The following is a 23600-nucleotide window of genomic DNA, read 5'->3' on the forward strand; positions in this document are numbered from 1 at the left end:
ATTGTACAAGCACGCCCACTTTGTGTCTGATTCAATTGTGTCCACATCGGTATCAAAAAACACGTTTTCACATTCCAAATTCATGTGCGCTGCATCATGTACTCAGACATTTCAAATACATCTGATTAATTGTGAACAAAGTCTGAGGATAACATCTGTGGGCCACAATTTTATTAGCAGGCAAGACTTTCAGACGTTTTATTTTGAAAGTAAAGACAGGTAGTGTCGTTGTTCTCCAGACAAGTATTATGTAAGGGAGGAAGCTCCTATAGGGAACACAGTATGCCCTTAATAAATAAAATCAATGGGATTACTTTACATTATCTGTAGAAATTATGGTATAAAGATTCTGTTCAATGTATCATGATGCCAGATTATTGTAGCTTGGTGATGGCATATATAGGGATAATATATATTTAAATTATTACATGACCATTCAATCATTAAATTGACACAGTAGCCCTTAATTTGATATGTAGAATACTCGTGCTATTTCACAATGGCAGTCCAACACAAATGATCTATAACCAACTCTTCAGGGTGGGAATCTGTCATCCCCCATTTTTATCCAGGATACACAAACACACCAGACAGTTCGCAATGGAAATACCTTTATTACAGACAAGCTGCAGGGTCCTTTCATGGGAGAGAGGTGACAGAAGGCTACATCACCGGCAATTAACCATTATAGTAAGTAGTTCATCACAGCTGTAGGAATAACACCCCGCCTGCAAGCCTGCGGAGTTCCTGAGACAGTTTGGCTGCGAGTGAGATGGGACTGTTGGCAGACAGAGTTCTTCTCCACAGATAGTCGTCATCAGTTAAGTTTCTCAGGACATTTTATTCATCAGTATTAGTTGGTTTGTTTTTTTGAGAGTTTTGCCAGTTTTGAAAAGGCCCAAACCCACTTAAATAATAAATGCTTAACATATAATAAAAAAAAATGCTAAATTACATTTTAAGTGTTGAGTTGTACAAAAATATCAATAAAGTGGTAACCAAATCTGCCAGGTGGTATTATCATTTCACTAACCATACTAAGGACTCCGGGAGATGACATGCAGTATAACATGTTGACAAACCTTCAATCCTTGTAAATCATTTCTTCACCGACATTGCCGATTAGAGAATAATCAGCCGGGGACAATAATAATGGATCATAACATAATTCTAAGAGTAAACTATTTTTCCTCCTTTCACGTGTATTCAAATAATGTTAACGTGTTAACAAAAAATAACATTCGCATTTTGAATCCCACAGTTCAGTCGCCTCCATTAGCTTGGACACCCACACGAGATAAAGTGAAGAAATGGGTAAAGAAAAGGTGGGAGAGCCCTTTTCTACCGAGATGTTCCTTCTCCTGCTCCAGAAGAGCAGGTCTTTAGTAGCTGCGTCCGAACAGGGTGTAGTATTGGGCGGGCTCCTTGCCGCTGACGCACATCTGACCAGGCTGCACCGTCTTCAGGGGAGAGAAGGGGATACAGAGGCTCTTGGCTCCCATGGATGGGGCGCCTGGCTCCAGGTCCTGGTCCCTGTAGGAGGAAGAAGGCAAAAATAATATCTTTTAGTGGGTGAAATTTAAGCAGTTGCAGCAGAGTGAGGTGAAATCGAGAGAGAATTATTTTGATCAAAACCTAATTTGAATGGGACAAATGATGATAGTATTTTACAAATAATCAAAAATCCTAAATATATACATTTGAAACGACTGAACGTCAAAAAGTGCTAAAAGTTGAGTTTTTGGGTGACTAGTTTCCCTTTAGCTCCCTCAGACGGTGGGACGTACTTGGCTGTTGTTTTCTTGATCCAGTCCTCGCATTCGATTCCTCCACAGAACGGGATCTGGACGATCTATCAAACAAGGCAAATATATGATCAATTATTGACTCTGGTGAAGTCAGAAGTGAAGTGAAATATCTGCGTTGTGGGTCACGTGGCTCACCTTGCCCTGGTCCAAATCTTTCTGGAACTGTTCCATTGTGTCTGCAGCCACCATGTGAGTCTTCAGGTCATCTGAGGCTCTGACAAACAAACACTTTCATTAATCTTCCCGTGTCCCGTCCACAGTCTGTCACGTCACTGCTCCCTGCTAGAGGTGATCAGCAGTGACCGGCAGCAATGACCAGTCCCACCAGGATTCACGACGGTTGTTTTTGTGATCAAAGGTTCTTTGTGTAGCAGCGGCTTTTCTTAAAAATAGCGATGCATTTGGCTTCAGTTTCATGACATTCTTTTTTGCTGTAAAATTGTGGCAGTTGGCAAAAAAGACAAGTTACAAAAAATTTTATCAAATGTGACAGATGCGTGTGGCTGTAATATCAAATAAATCTTATGTAAAAAGTAAGTGCTTTGAATGCATTTAAAATAACAAATTTAACACATACTGTAGGCACAAAGACAACGTGTGAAATCATAAATGCCTTATGATTAGACTGATGCAGAGACACCTGGTGCTCTAACTTTCATGAGAAGACAACATTACCCATAAACCTGTCACTTCCTGTTTTGATGTGTTTCTGGTCAACCAGCATCAGCAACACGTCTTGCTGTGTTGTTGTTGCAAACAGCTGATGTGTCCATTTTTAACAAAAGCCAAACACCCTACCAAATCAAACCCGACCCTGATGTGTAGCAGCATGTCTTACTTCTTGAACAGGCTGTTCTGGATGTCCTCCAACATGGTGACCAGCTTCTTCTCCACCTCGGCCTCTGGTATTGTCACCTTTGCGCCCGAGTCTCTCCTCACTGCGACACACTGACGCTGCTGCATGTCTTTAGGGCCGACTTCCAGGCGGATGGGGACTCCCTGGACGAGACAAAGACACACAACAAAAAAAAAGACAGAGACAAAGAAAGTGTTATTTTGTTATAAGGTGATCACAGATTCGTCTCCATTTCATTGTTTACTATTCTTAATTAAGTTAGAATTACTACTAGTATGATTTTATTAATGACCTTGAGCTCCCAGTGGTTGAACTTCCACCCTGGGGAGTAGTTGTCTCGGAGGTCACTCTTCACCCTGATGCCAGCGCCCTGCAGCCTGCTCAGGTATTTGGAGCACTGGGCCATCAGCACCTCCTTCTCCGCCTCTGGCAGGGATGCAGTGATCCCACATGGGATGATGACAACCTGGGAAAAGGGAAAGAGACATGTTAGACTGGTTGTTTACTTAAAGCAGTGGTTTGTCAATATAAAAACAAAGTAGTATAAAAAAGCAGATGTCTTGTTTTATGTAACAAATTTTAATATGCGTGTGAGAATATGTGAGTGTGTACCTGCAGGCAGGCCACTCTGGGTGGCAGCACGAGGCCCATGTTGTCTCCGTGGACCATGGTGAGGACGCCGATGGTCCTGGTTGTGATTCCCCAAGAGTTCTGGAAAGCCAGCTGCTTCTCGCCCGGCCTCTTGGGATCCTCAAACACGATCTCAAACATCCTGGAGAAGTTCTGACCCAGGTGGTGGGATGTAGCTCCCTGAGGAGGACATCACTGTTCAGTACAAGGTCTACTTGCCTCATTACACTTCATATTCTGCTTGACTGATGTGAATGAATGAGCAGATCAAGTGAATAAACCCGTTGTGTTACCTGAATAGCTCGGCCGCTGGCAGAGATGTATGCCTCCACCGTAGTTGTGTAATCTCCTCCTGCAAACTTCTCCTTCTCCGTCTTCCTCCCCTTCACTACAGGGATGGCCATCAGCTCTTCATACACCTTGGTGTACAGATCCAGGATCTGCAGCACCTATGTACACAAAATCCAACAAAAACAACTCCCTTTAGGATTTTAAATGTACCACATGTACTGCACTGTCTCAGTACTGCTCAGTTTGAGTCATTAAATGTGGTGGATAAAGGTCTGTTTGTAGATGTCAGGCGGTGTTGTCAGGTTCGTTACCTCCTCAGCTGCCTCCTCCTTTGTGGCAAACGCTGTATGTCCCTCCTGCCACAGGAACTCTCTTGTCCTCAGGAACGGCTGGGGGTGTTTGAACTCCCACCTCTAAAAGGAGAGAGTGGAAGAGAGAAAGAGTTAAGAAGTGAGAGCAGGACTGAAACAGGGCACCAGTCCATTCAGTAAAAAAGAGAAAGGAAGACGTGAATTTGAACACCGACCACAACGTTACACCACTGGTTGAGTTTGATTGGCAGGTCTCTGTGGGACTGGACCCATTTAGCGAAGGCCGGATACATCACTGAAGAAAACCGAAAACAGGTTGATGACGGCAGCCTCATTAAAAACAATGATTTAAAAGCTACATGTTGAGCGTTGATCTTTAAATCAGACTCCATCAAAGATGTGTGGTGCAGACCTGTCTCACTGGTGGGTCTCACAGCAATGGGCTCTGCCAGCTCAGTCTTTCCTGACCGGGTTACCCAGGCAACCTGGAAAAAAAAAAAGGGGGACATCAGCACCATTAAAGGGGGAATTAGCTGCATGTTTCAATATCTTTATTCTGGGGTTTTCTTTGCACATTTTTGTATGACTATTTATTTTATTTACAGTATAGCTTATAGTTAAGCACCCTCAGCTCAACTTCTGTGTGGAGGGCGCCTTTTAGCTCCTCTTCTGTTTGGCCAGCTCTGATTGGCCGTTTTGACCTCCAGGGAGCCTTAACTGATCCACATTGTGCAGTCACACTCTGCATCGCTTCATGAGAAGATGCTGTGAAAAGGGTTCATATTTACCTCTGGAGCGAAGTCTGCAATGTGGGACTTCTCCTTCTCCAGGGCGGCCTGAGAGACGAACATGGGGAAGTAGCAGTTCTCCACACCCAGTTTCTTAATTTCCCGGTCGAAGAACTCCTTAATGGCCTCCCAGATGGAGAAAGCCCAGGGCCGCAGCACGTAGCAGCCGCTCACGTCGTAGTACTCTATCATCTCTGCTTTAGTGATGACCTGAAGGGGAGGGTCAACATTAAAAAAGACATTTTAGGAGGCTGGACTACTAGATGTAGAGACAAGTTTCATTAGAGTGAAGGCTCACCTGAGAATACCAGTCAGCCAGGTTCTCCTCTTTCTTGGCCTCTAAGCCCAACCTGACAGGAGACACATGAATGAGTTAGCGTAACGCCATCGCTGAGAGGAGGAGGTCATAATTACATGTGAACCACAAATTTAGTTCAATCGCAAATCATTTTGTTTGCAGTAAACTGTCTGTTTTACAGTGTTGCAGTGTTGTCAACCAAAGTTGTTTTATCGCATCACTTAAAAGAGCTCCTAAAGTAAGATTTATTTATCAGATTTAAGGCGGTGGCGATGAAGCTCTGCTCAGATTCAATGGCAGAGCAACCTGGGAAACACACACACACACACACACACACACACACTGATGTGTCAGCTCATGCTCGGTTCGTTAGTTCAACCCACAGAAATATCAAAGTGCAGGTTCAGTGATCATTACTCCTGAGTGCACCAACACACAGGAGTAATGACTACGACTTCCAGTCCAATCAATCATGCAACTGAGTCTCTCCTCACTGCGACACACTGTCGCTGCTGCATGTCAAGCAAACCAGTTTTCTGCTGCTGACTGATAAAACATAGCGCTGCACCAGAAGGACAAAATGATAATCACCTGTTTTTTTTAGCAGAGTATAAAAATGGATCCGAGGAACAAAAGTTATTATTTTATTTTTTTTTTTACTTTTTTTGCATCTTATATGAACATATTATCATTTAAAACCCCAATCTTCTCTCAGCAGGTCTTCAAATGAAAGTTTTAAGAGTGGCTCGGTGAGGCTGCACCATGCTGACATGCTCACAATGACAATGATAACATGCTAATGTGAAGGAGGTACGATATTAAGCAAGTTAGTTTAATCATTAAATTCTTTAAAATCCTTTATGCCAATTAGCAAACGTTGGCATGCTAAGACACGAAACACAAAATACAGCTGAGGCTGATGGGAATGTCATCTTCGTAGGTCATCCACCAAAACATCCGACATTCGGCCATATCCAAAATCACCTCCCCTAACCCTTGTTGATTCTTTCATGACTCCCTATACATTTTTGAGTGCATAATATACTGGATGAATTTAGTTAGAATACCCGCACACAAAAACGGCAGGTCGTAAATGTAGTACATTATATTGTAAATAATGGATCCAACTTGTGAATATGTCCCCAAAATCCATAACAATTCACTCAGTAATTGTCAGGAAATTTTCCTAAAGGCCAAACAACCACATGGTGCTGATAAGAGGAAATGTCAGGGGATGTCCATCCTCTGGGGAGCATGAATGTATTCCTCTTGATTCATCCAATAGCTGTTCTTATATATTAGTCAGGACCAACCAGACCAACATTGCCATCCCTCAAGCCGTAACCACAAGTATGACTAAAAACATAAATAAGCACAAGCAGCAGCGTAGTGCTCCCATGAAGCCAACAATCTCAAGACTGACGGCAAACAACGAGCAGATGAAAACCACATCAATCATTCAGACTCACCAAATCTGATTTTAAAAACCGTCCTCAGCCGTTAAAGCCACAGCAGCGTACAGTCTTGGCTACAGATGATCCATCTTCAGAGTCCAAATCAACCCGACCCTTTACCAACGTGTGTTTCAGCACTGATCTAACGCCGGGCACTAAAACTGGAGTTTTATTCATTCATATCATCACGACAACAATCCTGCTAAAATGTACAGCGAATGGAACTGTAACGTCCACCAGCTGCCAATGACTTCCCACCAAACAATGAAGTTTACTCCATTCACGATAATGTGCTCAAAACAGAAATCTGACAATGTGACTCAGCATGAAGGCTTTTTATTGGCTCGGACATTCTAACCCTCCATTTCCTCCAAATACCACGTTATTTATCCACATATCTGCAGTACATTTTGTTTTCTTTCGCCGCTAACACCTCCAGCAGTCAGTGCAGTTAGAAATACCAAAATACAACTGAAAACAGGCTGATGTTTGGAAAATGCTGATGTGAGAGGATACATTTGCACTTGTGGATGCAAAAAGTAAAAACATTTTGTTCCTCAATATTCTTCTAAGAATATTCACATTATTTGTAGGGATAAAGATTATCATTTTGCCTAAAATCCAACCGTAACGCAAAGCTAAAGCTTTCAGCTCTCCTCTGTTCCCGGTCTCTCACCGTGTCTGTTTCTTGGGTCCCTGACCCTCTCCTGAGCCTCCTGCTCCTCCTGACGACTCCTTGCCCTGACCGGCCTTGTCTCCTTTACCCTTCTTCCCTCCTCCTCCTCCTCCCTGTTTCTCAGTCTTGTTCTCCCTCTCCTTGCGGTTTTTGTCCTCTCCTCCAGTGGCTCCGGCGGCAGCTACTGGTTTGTAGTCCACTCCGGTGAGAGACTTGTACTTGTTCTTCAGGTCCAGTAGAGTCTTAATGGCTTCATCCACCTGGTCCTGAAATACAACACGTGTTATTTTTCCCCTCGTCATTACGAGCTGTATTTAATTCCTTTCTGTGATTGGTTCCTTACCTTGGGGGCCTTCTCAGACTTTAACTTTCTCACCAGATCTCCCTGCAGGGCCACCTGAGAGAACAGCTCATGGGTTTGTGGGGAAGAGCTGGACTGGGTGGAGGCAGGGCTGGACTGGGTGGAGGCACGGCTGGACTGGGTGGAGGCACGGCTGGACTGGGTCTGGGCAGGGTGAGCTGGGGCTTGTGATCCTGGTTTGTAATCCTGTCCAGTCTGCTGTTTGTACTCGGCCTTCACAGCCAACAGCTGCTTCACTGCAGCATCTACCTGATCCTGATGAACAGCCAGGAAGAGGAAAACCTTTAGTCAAGGCAGCACGAACAGTTGAACGACAACTGAATGCTTAATAAGACTTGAAATCTCACTTTAGGGGCTTTTTCAGTCTTCAGCTTCCTGACCACTTCTCCCTGTTCAGCGACCTTCTCGTAGAGGCCGGTGGCAGCGGGGGCGGAGCTGGGGCTGTTCTGGACTGGGGCGGGGGCGGGGGTGGGGGCTTTCTGAGCTGGAGCCGCTCCAGGCTTGTAGTCCTGGCCTGTGACCTGTTTGTACTCCACCTTCAGGGTAAGCAGCTGTTTCACTGCTGCATCGACCTGGTCCTGGAGAGATGCAATGAAGGGAACCGGTACTCAATTCATGAAGGTTTTTATAATCAAATAAACAGCTGAACATTTTTGTTATGACACATGTACATAATTAACATCAGAATTACTTTTACTGATGAAAGAACTCCATCAAAGTGTTGAGTTAACAATAATTAAATTTCACTGGTCATTCAATAATATCATTGGTGTTAAATGTATTTCCAGATGAAATTTAACTGCACATATGGTAGTTTTGTCTTTAGTCTGGGGTCATTCATCATAAGGATCCATAAAGTCCCACTCTTGGCTGACCATTATTGAAGTGTAGAAGATTTAAAATGCGAACCAAACCAAGTAATAAAGTAAAATACAATACATGCTGAATGTATTTCTTATTTATATATGTGTTGTAATTGGGAAAAACAAATATGTTAAGCACATGTCAAATTTCTCTTTCAGTTTTTCATAACTGTATTGACTGTCTTTCAATGTGATATGACGTTTTTGAGTTTTAGTGTCATTTATAAATCTGATACTGATACCTTGACTTTGTTACCACAAGATGCTACGATTGCTATCGGTAGATGCTAGCTAGCCAGCTTTGCGAAATGAAGCTTCCAGTTACTGCAGCGCTTAGAAAATGTACTCCTGCGTAAACAAAGCAGCGGTTGTTTGAGGCCTCGAAATTTGGTACCGAATAAGGTATTTTCTTCTAATAGTAGATACTATTGAAGAAGTTGGACACCCAGCTCTGTAGCACACTAAACAAAGTTAACAGGCGCAGCAAAGACCCGCCAACACTGTTTACAAAGCAATGTCGTTAGTATTCATGTGAAGGTGCCCTTTCTTTTTTAAAGTACTAATGCATCAAATATGAAAACACAAGATATAATCAAGCAAGCGGGCTAGTCACAGTTCGGGAGCAGGGTGGGCATTCAGGCTAGACGGCTATGTTAACATGAAAAACTGTCTGTTCTTCCCCAAAGTTTTTCGCTTTCATTTTGATTGATTGATGACGCGGCTTCGAACGAAGATGAAGGAAGCTTTTTTTCTTAATTACTATTAGTCAGCTAAGAATTTGTGCTTTGTTCAGGACAACTTCACAGTCTGCATAATTCCATCTAAATACCTTGGGGGCTTTTTCAGACTTCAGTTTCCTCACAATCTCCCCTTGTTGTGCAACACGCTCATACAGGCCCGAAGGAGAAGAAGAAGAGAGGGGGGAGGAGGAGGTGGATGTCACAGGAGAAGGAGCAGAGGAGGCGGGCGTGGCCATTCCTGGTTTGTAATCCTGACCGGTCATCTTTTTAAACTCCGCCTTGAGAGCGAGGAGCTGCTTCACCGCAGCGTCAACCTGGTCCTGGTTCCGGCGACAAATCATCTCACAGTTGGGGGTATTTTAGAATAAACTCATCATGCACATGGGATGGGAACGGACAAGCGAATGGTGACTGGACAGATACTATAAGACGCAAGAATTCAGTGGCCAACGAATGAGAACACGAAAAGTGACGGGACAAATCGAACGGACAGATGAATTGGGACGTGCGCAAAGACAAACAGATGTGGACACGATTATAACTTGAAAAGATGTTTGTACCTTTGGTGCCTGCTCTGCCTTCAGTTTCCTGACCAGCTCGCCCTGTTGGGAAACACGGGTGAATGGGCAGGAGGCGGAGTCTGATGAAGGGGTGGGTGGGGCTGGAGCGGAGGTGGGAGGAGCCATGCCTGGCTTGTAGTCCATCCCTGTCTGCTGCTTAAACTGCGCCTACAAAGAGAGGATGAGATTACAAATCATTTGATTTAAATATCTTTATCTTTTAAACAGCTTTAAGCTGAGGCTGACTTACCTTCAGAGAAAGCAGCTGCTGAACTGCCTTGTCCACCTCGTCCTTGGGAGCTTTGGCAGCCTTTAGCAGGCGGACAGCTTCCCCTTGTGCTACAATGCTGGAGAACAGGCCAGTTGCTGAGGTTGAGGCAGGCGCAGAGGCTGAAGGAGTCTTGGTCGGGTTGGCGGGCTAAGAGAGCAGAGAAGAGCAAGAAATTGAAAGGTTTATCCCAGAAGTCTAAGAGATGACGGCACATTTTTCTTTGCCTTTCTTTGAAACGGTTTCCTTCTTGTAATTAAAGACTGGGGCTCCCTGGTGTCTTTAAATCTGGGTTCGGCCCTTTTCTAACCTCAGTCTCTATTATTTGTCCAACCTTTGTATTACTGGTCAAACCAGTGAACAATTACCATGTTAGGCTACTGCTATTGCTGCTGATGTCCCAATACAGTGCTGTTTGAATATGTGATGTTATGTTTGCCCACTGCGAGCCTGAACACCATTATAGGTGGGAACATCTTCTCCATTACTTCATTAATACAGCGGCTGCAATATTTTGAATCCTCTGGAAAACTCGATTAATGTCAACCCACAAAACAACGCTGTCATAACTGCAGATGTTTCTCTGTTTGGTTGCCAATAAAAGGATCCAGTGAGTGTATGTCATGTTGTAAATGATAGTTTCATGTAGCGTCTCTAAGACAACCAGCTACAGTGAGAGCATATTATCTGCATTGGAAAATGAAAATGTACCTGGTTCAAAAAGCATGGGGTGTCGAGTTGAGTTGAGCTGTACCACGTGGTGGAAAAACATCAGTAGTATAAATAATTAACAAGCTGACTTGAGGTGAATGGCAACGCTTTCGTAGTGAGTGAGTGCTGTTATTGAATCAATGTTACACACTTATTAAAACATAAGCAGATAATACTGAGGATGAAAGCAGCGGGTATATAATTACAAAACAAAAGCACTCACTGTTTTGCTGGAGGCCTGGCTCTTGTTCTTGTCTTTGGACCCGGCAGTCGGCATCTCCTTAATGTGACCGTCAGGGATGTAGAGCAGGACACAAGGACTCTCTTTACAGCTGTTAGGACTGCACACACACCCACAGTTAGACACAAACAGTATGACAATAAAACTGGCTAGAGAGCAGATTCAGGTGTTGTTTCCTTCACCTGACTGGCTCGTAGGGCTGGTCGCAGATGTAGAAACCCCGCCTCTGGAGCTGGATGACGTCTCCTTTCTTCAGGCTCTTCAGACAGGGATCACCGAGCATCTTCTCCTCCAACTGAAGCACAAGACATTATAGGAATAAACACAGGGAATCACACACACACACACACACACACACACACAGCCTCAAACACGCAACCTCAAACACAGCGCAAAGAGCTGACCTTGCTGTTTTTATTGATGTAGTCTTTGAAGTCGTCCTCTTTGGTGATGATGGCTTTGGAGATGAGGGGCTGGTAGTTGATGCAGATGGCGGGCAGCAGGGGGGCGCTGTTGGTGTCAGCCAGCCACGTGATCTTGGTTGTCTTCTTGTAGTCCTTGTTGTCGAGGTTCAGACGAGCCTCCATGGACACAACCTTACCATCTGCCCCTCTGAGTGGCAAGAAAGGATGAGAACGTGAACAGATGAGAAGGTATATCACTACTTTAACCCAACACTGCATGATTCAGCATGAAGTCCTCTTCCACTCTATAGTTCATGTCTACCTTTACTTGTGATGATAAATACAAACTTTCTCAGCCTAGAGGATGTCAGTGTCGCACAGATTTCTTGAGACATATTTTGGCACTCTTCAATTTGTTTTAGTTACTCTTTACTGAAGGGCTTCTGTCTGCGTTTCTTTTTAAAATACCCCAAAAGGTACCATACTGGATTTAAGTCAGGCAATGCAAAATACTTGTTCAGGTCATAGTTTGTATTTTCTTTGCTTTGGATCCTTATCATGCTTGAATACTCCTCTTCTGCCATTGCTCTAATCACTAAGCGTTTTTTGTATTTTGGTATATCCACATACAATTATAAATGTCGTCTCTCCAGCACCTCTTGCACTCACATAGCCCCATATCACACTCCCACCTCCTTGGTTTACTGTTAGCACAATGCATTTCCTTGGTCTTAAAGATTCTGCTTCCAATATTCATCCAGCCTCTTTTCATGTTTCACAGCAAAATTGTATCTTTTGTTCCAAAGAGCAAGCAAGTTTTTTTTTTTTTTTTTTTCTCAAACGCTGCTCGTAGAGGTTGACGTCCTTCACATTGTCTGATTTGTCAGAGAGTGAAATGCTGTTTTCCATTGATAACCTATTTGTTTAATTTGTTTTATTCATAACAGGAAGTATCCCACTGTCAGCTTAGAAATAATGTGATTATTAAGAGGTGATGCACTTTTTAATCATTTGACAACACAGGAGTGATGTCACTTCTGTTGGATATTCTAACTTTAAGAAGTTTAACAAATGAATTGTACTTTTTTGTGGACAAACCAAATCAGACACATTAGTGCTCCAAGCAGAATATTATTGTATGTCTTAAAATGCGTCTGGAGGGGATGTTTAACAATGTAGGATAGCTGATCAATGATCAATACACACTTGTTGATCTTGGTGATGATGAGGTTGCCCCAGTTGATGAAGGTCACTATCTCTCCCTCAGTAAAAGTCTCGGCATCGGCTCCTTCAACCAGAACTTTTGGTCCGTACCAAACGTCTTTCATCCCAACCTCTGCGTTCTGGAAGGGCACAGAAATTATGAGAGATTATGATGACTAATCAAAAAAGTAGATGTTTCCAACAGTATAGTCTGTGACTAAGAATCATTAAACAAAATTGTGGGTTCATCCTGGAAGGACAGAAAACACTGTATTTCCCCAGAGAATGTGTTTTTGAGGCCAAGAGTACAAAGTGAAAGTAGAGAAAGTTGTTGAACCCTTTTAGAGTGGTGTCCTTAATAGAAGAAATGTACACCACCGCCATGAAAAGTAGCCAGTGGATAAAAGATTGTTTTACAAACTGAGTTATAAATGACAGGTGTTTTAATGGGCGAAACAATGAACAACATCAACATTTGTTTTGCCTAAATAACTCAGCAAAACATTAGAAAAGTTCAAATCAACAATGAACTGCTAACCTTAGGATGTCTGGCCACCTCCTTCATCTCCTCCGTAGCCTCTGGGACGGAAACAGGAACCACGTAGGAGCTGGACAGAGCTGTGTACCTGGGAGCTACCGGGTCAATCACCTAAAACACCAACAACGGAAAAGACACGCACACGTACACACAGAGGTCAGTGAGAGAAACGGTGGAATAGCACTTTGCAACAATCTCCATGGACAAAATGCTGAGTAATGAAAGGACAAAGCAGAAAATGATGCAACTTCATTCAAAAAGAGGTTTCTCTGAAACCAAACCAAAAACTCTGAACAAAGGCACCTCGGCTCAGTAAGTGACAAAGAAAGAAAGAAAGCCATTCGGGGAGAAAGAAAAGCAGATTTCATGACTGAATCATGACTGTATGCAGGTCAGTGACACAAGCTTTTGTTCAGCTGCTTATTCAGTCCCCATCCACATCCACTATTTTACCAGCCAGTGAGTGTAGATGGATAAACTACAAGGGGAAAATGTTGTTTCCAGCAGATTATACTAGAAAATGACTAATAACTGTTGGCAAATGCTTTTCTGCAAACCAATGTATTAAAACAATATGTAACCTATTTATTTCAGCAGAATCTAAACATGGAATTATCATAACAAAATGGGACCAGTATATACAGTATGCTAAAAATTTCTCACCACAAATCAGCTTTCAAAAGCAGCTCTCTGGAATATTAACACTTAGATTTGATTTGTATGAATTCCACAAAATCTGTAAGTATCTTTCAAAGGAATTGTTTTTTTCTAGAGTTAATACCAAAAGTACTTCCCTTTAGTTTAGATGTTTAATCTTTTAAGTGGCGGTAGTTTCAGATATACATGAACAAGTCAATATATAAACAAGCTGAAGGGGCATTTTCACACTGCTCTATTAGACCTCCTTAGTAACTGATGTTTGTCATGTTAGACATTTTAGGAAATGAAACTCATCTAAGAACAATGAACATATCAGAATACATTTAACATACGAGAGGACGACATCTCAAAAGCTTCGACCAAAATCTGCAGTGCGGTGAGCGATGAAGGGGAACAGATGGAGAGGAAGAGAGGGAGGGACGTTTGAGTGTGTACAGTAGGTGGTTGTAAACTTGCTCTTTAAGTGGTACAGTTAATATGGTTTAAATTAAGCTGATGATTTTGTCAAGACACATTAACATCTTGACGTTTTTTTTTTTTACCTAATTTCCTGCATCAATGTCACCATTAACAGTTTGTTTTAGGAACTGAAGTTCTCGATATGCCTAATTCATAATATTACAGAATCTAACCTGAAAACTACTTTCCAAACATCATCTTTGCGAACCTACGATTTAGAGTCCTGATTGGCTGGTAAAATAGCTCAGGCTGTTGGTGGACGTTCAGGTAAACCGGCACATGATGAAAGCAGGGAGGGTGAAAATGAGGAAGAGGAAGAAGAGGAAGAGGAGGAGGTGGAGGAGTACCTTCAGACAGCTAACTGGCAGCTTGGAAACAGAAGAGTGAGATGCTGTTTAATGTCAGATACAAGGAGGGAGGAAGAGAGAGAGAGGAAGGAGGTAGAGACACATTTACATAGAATGGACCAGTCACATAATTTCTCCTCGCCGCTTTGACCTCTGTAAAGCCGTTACACCTTCCGCCTGTTGTTTGTCTCTTACCTCAACCTCTAACTAAGCCCCACTTTGTGCCCTGTGCTCTTTTCTGAGCATCCCTGACTTAATAATGCAGCCTCTTCGACGTCATCAGCAACGTCACGAGGAGCGATCAAAAAGTTGACAGGTGGTTCCTGATGAGTGCGAATGGTGAGCAGCTCAGTGATGTAAGTGCAGCCGGGGGAAGCTATAACTGTCACTGAATTTGGGAAATCTACAACAGAGACCCTTGAAGTGCATCAAACAGCAATGAAGCAGTGAGCCTGGGTGAGGTGTGGTGAGTGCTAATTGAGTTTCAAGAGTGGCAGAGCCTCATTGTCCCAGACAGGGTGGTGGTTCAGGTTAGGAGCACAAGCAGGTTCGTTTTCTTGAACCAGGGGTTGTGCACCATGAATTCTTCCCCCATGGTCAGACTGTCAACACCAAGTTGCACTGTGATGTTCTGAGATTAAACACTCTGTGCAATGGCTGATCGGTTCTCCATCATGACAACGCGCCCTCTCTTAACACGTACAAAACGATCACATTTCTCACCCACAACAACACAATCGTTGCTCCCCATCACACCTAATTGCGCATCACTGTTAAAATTGCACTTGAGTACACGGGGGATCAAAAGAGGAGCAAGTGGAAGCTGAATCAATACTAAATAAACTTTGATAAAATTCCTTAGCATTGGCTAAAGTGGACTGCGATTTAGTTCACTAAGATTTCAACAAACTAAGCCTGTATATCAAGTTCATATAAATAGTATGAATTTTTTTGCCTGATGTGAAAAAAAGAGAAAAAAACCTTAATTGACAGTAGATTTCTGGAGTCATGATTGTACCGAAATATGTGCAAATAGCAGTCAAACACACTGAAGAGAGGTAATCACGATGCTTCAGTGATTTGGAAATAGTTTGATTTTGCAAAGTCAGATGTCAAAAACAGCACGGTGCTGTTTGAAGCTTATAAAAATGTTGAACTCAAAATGGCAGCACGACAAACCTGTTCTTGACCCTGACACCAATGAAACACGCGGTGGAATGAGAGCAATGTGCGTCTCTTTCACATTCAAATGCCAACTCCTGTCCCAATTTAAAAACATATATAAGACCTAGCTAATATTAGCTACGCCCGTATTCCAAACAGAGCACTAACACTAAAGCCTGGCTTTACGAGGACACAGAAAACAATCGATCCTAAATATAAACCTTCCAGACACAAATCTCAAATTTGTATTTACAATGTTTTCAGTTTGTAAAAGGATAATAGCTCTCTTCGTGGTGCTTTTCTTTTATCGGTGTGGCACATAGAGCCCTAGTTACAGTGTACGGGCATATAGTTCCATTATATTGAAAATCTGAATCATCACCACAGAAAACAGAGATTTAACGAGAAGGCCTTTTACCCTCAAACATCTGGAATTGCAAATGTGCTGAGGTGTTTAGGAGCAACTCTATGAGACAATAGTGAGAAAAGTCTCCTTTAAAAGACCACACAGATACAACATGTAAAACTTCCCAGGTAGAACTGAACACGTGTGAGGAACGCTGGCAACCACATTTAAACATACAGAAGCTTTACATATACCCAAGTTCACATGAAGGAAGTTTAGGGGCATGAAATTGTCAGAGGGCAGGGAGGAGCGGGTTAGTTACACATGCAGATGAATGGACAGAGCTGTTTGTTTTTAAGTCTCATCCTAACTATAACTGATCACTACACTTGGTTGCTGTTAAATGTGTCTTATCCACCTCCATCAGTCAGAACTTGTCCAATGGACTTTTAAATAAAACTGAGCTCCCTGTGTTTGTGTACATGTTTCACACCTTCTACCTGACCCTGGGATGAAGCAGCAAGTGCCAGCAAGGAAAACCACACAGAGGAAGCAACACTGATGGAAGTCCAGACGGATGAAAATGGGAACAACAAATCATGAATCCAAACTAATGTGGTTTTTGAGGCCGTCATTATAATTAGAGTTAATAAAAAGTGTGAGGAAGGGATAATGAGGCAGAGGAGAGGAGGTGGAAGCAAATGAAAGCATTTAACAGAATGAGAACAGACAAGCAGATCGAAGCCATGCCAGCAGTGAAGAACACAGGCAATTCTCTGAACCCGTGTCAACGACAGGCGTCAGTCTGAGAGGTTTGTGTCCTGTTCATTCATTACATATGATTTATTCTGGTTCATTAAAAGCCCTTAAACTTCAAAGAGCCCTTAAACTTCAAAGAGCTAGTTCATTAGATAGAAGTTAATTCATCAAAATGACCTGCCGTTGTATTTTAACAATACAAAGAGCCGTCAGCCAATAACAGTTAACTCTGTCACTAACTCAGTTTGCCATGCTTGCATGCTGACATTTGTTAATTAGCATGAAACATAAATTACAGCAAATATTTCAGTCTGAATTAAATTAAATTAAAAAAGCATCACCAGCAGGCTAAAAAGAGAGTCACTATTTTTGCATGAACCATAACTGATTTATGAAATGGGAAAAGTAAATGTGTTTTATTTGTGTAATTAACAATTCACACGTCTGTCCTCCGTGCTCTTTTAAGAGATGTCCAGTGAGACAAATCTAAATGTTTTGGGTGTTTTTTGTACTGCCGCAGCAAACCTGAACAGCTTTTAATGGCAACTGATTAAAATTCATGATCAGAATCATCTTCATCACTAGGTTCAGACAATCAGACCGAAGTTTGAGATGACAACGTTTATAAATGTACCTTCTTATTGAAGGCCCAGATCTTGTCCCACTCCATGTTCACCACAGACCTCGATCCACCCTGGAAAGAGGAAGAGACAAGAAAAGACTTAAATTAATTCATGACATTGACATTGGCACAGACTACAGAGTCCTGTTGTTTAAAAAGTATCCTGAACATTTACAGCAAATAGAAAACTGAAAAATATGACATTATAATGTGGTCTATGCCTATAAAGAGACATCACATGGTATATAATATTTGACACAACCTTTCGTGTGATCTGCGAAAACAGGTTTTTCTCCTGTTCCTTTTTAACCGGCTGACAGATGTACCTGTGCTGCTATGAACTGTTTCAGACCCTCCACTGTCATCCCTCTCCTCAGGACTCCTCTGACAGTTGGGAAGCGGGGATCATCCCTGAAGGACGAGATGAGAAAGAGTGAAAATAAATCTTCGGGGTGGAGAGGAAAAAAAAAAGAAAAGAAAAAAAAAGGCACACTACAACGCATCACATCAGATACACAAAGAAACTCACCATCCATCGACATATCCCTGCTCGACGAACCAGGTGAGCTTCCTCTTGGACAGCACTGTGTTGTTGAGATTGAGTCTGGCGTACTCCCAGATGTAGGGCTTCCTGAGGCGCAGAGCATTGATTATCCAGTAGAACTGCTCGTCACGATCGTGGTACTCGGTAGTTCTGAGAGCGTGGGTCACTCCCTCCAAACTGTCCACGATGGGGCAGGCGAAGTCGTATGTAGGGTAGACTCTGGAGGGGGAGGGTGAGGACAATCAATACCTGAATATTTACAATATTTGACACAAACCCCAAATAGTTGGGGCTGTTATTTGGACAAATCAGTCACATTCACTCTCAGTAGCGCCGTCATTAAATTTTCAGTTCACATTCTACAACTATTGTAGTAGTTAAACTAATAATAGTTTAATAACACACATACATACTTATGAAGACAGAGCCCTTTATTGGCTGGGGTTTTTGGTTTTGCGACTAAATCCATGTTCATCTAAATGCCGTAGGTTGAATTTTAAAGATGTTTTAAGATAAACAGTAGGTGACGCTACTTGTCCACTCATGTCACATTGACCCACAGCAGAAAGAGAGGGCGCAATTAAATGACGCAATAATAATAATAATAATACAAAAAAAAAACGTCAGTAAAACCTGAAACTGGAAAATGACATGGAAATAGTGATGAAACATGACAGCCTAAATAACCGCGATCATGTTCAAATTCTGACAGGACTAAATAGGAGAAGCACCGGCATAACATGATGCTACCACCACGCTGCACTGTAGGGGTGATCTATCAGGACATAATGGGATTCAGACTGTTACGCTACCAGACGGTATGTCATCACATCAACAAAACTCAAAATGTAATATTTTTTTTTATATTTTTTTATCATATTAAAAATAACAGGATTATTCTGAACAATACAATAAGACACACCCCTACTGTCATAAATGCCTTAAAACGTTGCTGTCAAATCAAATCTATTGTGCCCGTCCCTGGTTCCATCAGCCGAGTACCTGTAGGTGCTTCCAGTGCGAGGGTGGGGGGTGTTCTTGCAGCGGTACAAGGTGGGGTCTCTCAGACAGCCGTTGTTGGAGTTCATGTCAATCTTGGCCCTCATGCAGCAGGTTTGACCGCGCTCTGTCCCCGATTTCATCTCCGACCACATCTTCATGTTCTGCTCCACAGCTACAGAGTAGAAATGGAGAAGTTGTGGAAAAAAAATTGCATGTTGTAGAGCTTCAATATTCACAGACTGGTAATTGTTGTGGGTTTCCCCAGGGAACTGAGAGGCGTACTGTTGCTTCTGCATTTGGACTCGGCACGCTGCTCCCTCTCCTGTTTCATCTGCTCAGGAGGGGTGTCGTCGATGTAGGCTTTGCCCTCGGAAAGCAGCTGCTCTCCAAATTTCATTATGATGGGAAAATGGTCACTGGTGTAGGTGAACTGGTCGGGATGGATCTGGAGCATGGAAACATCTTCCAGGATCACCTGAGGAGGAGCAAAGAAATGTCGAAATAAGAAGACAAAACTAACTTTTCTCGTATTTTTTTTCCGATCTGACCAGTTTTCATATGCTCTGAAACCACAGGTAACTCACCTTCTCAAAGTCCTCCTTCTCCTTCTCAGGGTTGGTGTCATCAAAGCGCATGATGAGCTTTCCCTTAAATGTGACCTGGTAGTGCTGGTTGAGCAGGGCGGCCTTGGCATGGCCGATGTGCAGGTATCTGGTTACAGACAGGCAGAGCAATGGTTAAGAAAAGTACTAAACTCTAAAGGCACAATGGTCGTTTATAATCAGTCGATCTCCTAACGGTCAGTTCAACACTTACCCACTGGCCTCAGGAGGGAATCGAACCACCACCTTTCCCATTTCGGCTTCTGGCAAATCAACAAACTTCCCGACATCCTGCTTCTTCTCGTCTGACTGTCGAACAGACACACAAACAGTCGGAAATATGACAAAAAAATATGCAATTATGTCATAACCTTATCCTGGCCACTTATGTTTTAATCTAAGGAGCCAATCAATCTGTGAAGATCAAGGTTTGGTATAAAATAAAGATATTGATCGTCAGTTTAGTGACTCTGTGTAAGTCCCTGGGTCAACCTCGCAGAGTTTTACATTCACTTTGATGAACTGAATTTTTTATAGAAACTATTTGTTTAAACCTGAAATGACACTTACACTGGATTTGTTCAGTGGAGCTTTCTTACTGGCGTACTTGTTGCCAACAGCAGAGAAAGGAACCTGGGAGCTCAGGAAAGAGAACCAGCGACTAACGTGGTGGAAGGATTTGTCTTTGCTCGGCCATTCCCCATGACCTGCAGGGAAACAGCCACGACATGCAGCGCTGCATTTTACCTGTTTAACCACAAAGGTGTAATAGTAAAGGCAGACAGACAGGAAAACTGGCACGTCCTGGACGTTACTGACCTTTGAGGGCGGCCCAGACAGACAGGTCAGCCAGGGTCAGGGCATGTCCGACCAGGAAGGTCCGCAGAGAGAGGGCCTTGTCCAGGTCACCGAGTGCAGCGGTCAAACCGGACTGATCACACAGACGCCGAGCACTGAACTCCAGCCAGTGGTCGACCTGAAAACACAGAATCTCAAATGTGGATGACGAATCCAAAGCTGTTACAAAATATCTCTCACACACAGAAACATACACACCTCAGTCTGCTCCATTGTGTTGGCTCCATAAAGGCCGAGAGCGGGAGCCACCCGGGCCAAGTAGCGACTGATGGAGTTGGCATCATTGAACTGGATCGAACTGAGGGACGAAAAGATGAGCAATAAGTCAAAAACTAAAATAACAAATTCCAAATCCTGTATGTTCACACGCTCTTTACACATTCTGCAATTTAAACGGGAAAAGCAGTTTGAGAAGTGTGTCACCCACTCTGAGATGTGAAGCCGGGTGTCTTTGCCCTCCTCCACTGATACCTGCACGCTGCTCTTCACATGCTCAGCTGCTAGAAGTGCTCCTGCAGGACAGAGAGGAGAATACACTGTTTGTTAGTGGTCGGGTTGTTTTTACCTCATTACTGGATAGGAGTCTTAACCTGGCGTTACCGGACAACTGCTCACAGTTTAAGGAGGTTTTTTTTTTTTTGCAGTGATTATAATCTGGAAACCCTGTTAGCATTAAGGCTCGCAAAGCCACTCTGAAGAGCGAAACAATCAGTTGATGGCTAAGTGCGATGACACAGAAATCAAGCGTTTTTATCTAAATGTAGTTGAAGTGGTGGAGTTTCAGCACATATGCTGGTCAGAGCTGATTAGTCAAAGGCTCTTCTAATAGTTTCAAAATCAACCCGAGGTCTACAGCAGGTAGGAGACGATGACTGTAATTAATGCTCGATGGAGGGTGGCAGTCATATATTCATTCATGCAGTGATTTTGGGTCTGTGCAACGCCGGCCTAAGAGTCTCACAAAATATGTCTGAAAACAGCTTCAGAAAGCAGTCAGCTTTGATAAGTTAATCGAGAAGTGCTTTATTAAGGCCAGCTGGAATCGCCACAGATTTGACAACCAGTTGAACTGGTCCTGTGATATAAAGCAGGCAAACTCCAGTGTTTCCTCAAGCTCTGCCAAACCAACCATCCTTAAATAAGCTTACATGGCAAAACACTCAGTAATTTCATGCAGTGGCTTTTTATTATGTAAACATTGAGCGAGTGTTGAGTAGAAAACTCATAATCTCATGGACGATGTCAATACACGTAAACCGTTTGGGACTAAGCTGCTTGTAAGCGACATCAGGGTAGTTTCTAATGCAAAACGTTTAAAATGGAGTGCAAATTCTGATTAAGTAATCAATCTCCTCATTCTGTAAGCATCTCTAACTCGCTGTCTGTCTCCTACGAAGTCATATTCAAGTTGCTTGATGAAAAGCTGCAGACATGGTTCAGTCAGGTTCATCTCTACAGAGAAATACCACTTTCCAGTAAGAGTGCCAGTGTGAAGCAAACGAAACAGAAATCAGTGGGAAACTGTCCAGTCCGTCCACGGAGTCCACGTTTCAGGGTGCTTGCATCAGCCTGCAGTACTCCGTCCAAACCTAACAGCGGCGCTGTTTAGTGACTGCGCATTTCAGCAGCTCACCTTCACGCAAACACCAACTGTGTGGGTGCAACGCTTGTTCACAATAACCATCGCAAAGCCCTTTATTGAACGCGACAGAGCGAGCTGCCACGTGGAGACACGATCAGTGACGTACGACGTCGTAAATAAAATCTTCAGCCACGCGGACATGAACCGACCGGGGTCACTTCACGCTCCCGGATCCTGTCATTTGTCAAGGAGACATTTCCAAGTTCTTCTTCCACGTATTTAAACGACGTGTTTATCGACCCTCACCGTGACGGTGGACACGTTACGTGTGAGACTGAACTAAAAGGACATGTCCACCAACCGTCCACGTGTGGTCTTCTCAGTGCCACGACTACACGCTAGTTAGCATTAGCTTATCGTTGCTACCGGGGGAGGGAAAGGGGGGCTCGTGACGTCAGAGAACAGCGACCACAACACGCAGCCCGACCAGCTCTCATTCATTTACGGGCCAAGTTACAGTCTTTGTTCCGGGAGAAACAAACTACGAAGCTGCGTGCTAAGTCACGTTATTTCCTGAGTTCTCCGGAACCTGCTCTTTAATTCGTCTGGTTTCAGAGAACAACATCAGATGATCTCAACTAAATAAACACAACTTTTTAGTGTTTTACATTTAATTGTCTTCCAATCCAGTCGCATTATCCACATCACCCTAAAGACCGGTCCGCTCTCCTCATTTCGACAGGCAGCCATCCAGTGTTGATAATACACAAATAAACTGGAATAATTTTTCCCCCAAAATATGTAACGATGACACGTAGCGAGGCTACAGCTAGCTCAGCAGCTGTCGTAGAAGAAGCACCGACGGGTTCATTCAGGACTCACCGAGAGGCGGGTTGCTTGTGTTGATGGTGAGATTTAACGCCATACTGCGAAATCCTTCTTTCACACAGGTGGTCAAAGCCTTCACACTGGTCGAGGAACCCGCCGGGAGTGTGCAGACATGCAGGACGACTCTCCACCGATTGTTTTACGGCGTGTTGGCATCCAGCGTGTTTGGTGCATTAGCGCCACCTTCCGCTCCGGAGTGTGAATCGGACGACACACAATCCACCCCAGCACTGATACCCCATCATATCCTACAAAAAAAGATGAGCTCTGCGTGCTCAATACACCTTTCCATGTAAATTCCCAGACCTCTGTTCCACCTTTCTTGCCACATTTGGTTGATTTTTTTTTTCTTCTCATATTACAGGCTACATTTGACCTCTGCATTACTGCTCCACAGTAAATCCCTAATTTATCCAGTGTTCTTCTATTAACCCCATAGCCCTCTTGCTGTATACTGCCACCCCAAATCCTGTCACTCCTGTCTTTGTTTTGTTTTTTGCACCATTTGTGTATATACAGTGGAGGAAATAATTATTTCATCCCTTGCCGATTTTGTACATTTTCCCACTGACAAAGAAATGAACGGTCTATAATTGCAATGGAGGTTTATTTTAACAGAGAGAGAATTTTTTTTTTTTTTTAAATCCAGAAAATCACATCATATAAAAGTTATAAATTGATTTGCATTTGATTGTGTGAAATAAGTATTTGATCCTCTACCAACCAGAAAGAATTCTGTCTCCCACAGACCGGTTAGATTAGTCCT

The 23600-nt window shown here is 43.1% G+C and overlaps 1 protein-coding gene across 3 annotated transcripts; it reads right to left on the reverse strand.

Moving 5' to 3' along the window:
- Positions 1-594: 594 nt before the first annotated feature.
- On the reverse strand, positions 595-22989 carry eprs1 (glutamyl-prolyl-tRNA synthetase 1). Of its 3 annotated transcripts, XM_069690309.1 has the most exons (36): positions 22829-22989; positions 20792-20876; positions 20563-20662; positions 20326-20482; positions 20077-20213; positions 19721-19815; positions 19489-19615; positions 19187-19379; positions 18905-19076; positions 17888-18121; positions 17685-17769; positions 17371-17430; positions 14468-14488; positions 13002-13112; positions 12467-12603; positions 11261-11468; positions 11039-11151; positions 10839-10956; positions 9887-10054; positions 9637-9804; positions 9166-9396; positions 7821-8051; positions 7456-7728; positions 7113-7378; positions 4983-5034; positions 4685-4894; positions 4309-4381; positions 4112-4191; positions 3897-3998; positions 3588-3743; positions 3277-3474; positions 2957-3130; positions 2647-2807; positions 1944-2022; positions 1788-1852; positions 595-1533 (listed from the first exon to the last, which is right to left on the reverse strand). In XM_069690309.1, exons 1-36 carry the CDS (start codon positions 22869-22871, stop codon positions 1383-1385), a joined length of 5034 nt encoding a protein of 1677 aa, XP_069546410.1. In that variant the 5' UTR covers positions 22872-22989; the 3' UTR covers positions 595-1382. The 3 variants fall into 3 exon arrangements, with proteins under 3 accessions (XP_069546410.1, XP_069546411.1, XP_069546412.1); XM_069690310.1 differs by lacking the exon at positions 14468-14488; XM_069690311.1 differs by lacking the exon at positions 9166-9396.
- Positions 22990-23600: the final 611 nt, after the last annotated feature.

This window comes from Brachyistius frenatus, unplaced genomic scaffold, assembly GCF_029030835.1.
Source record: "Brachyistius frenatus isolate BFR_SWC_R1_liver_20210118 unplaced genomic scaffold, ASM2903083v1 Contig_9, whole genome shotgun sequence".
NCBI lineage: Eukaryota > Metazoa > Chordata > Actinopteri > Embiotocidae > Brachyistius > Brachyistius frenatus.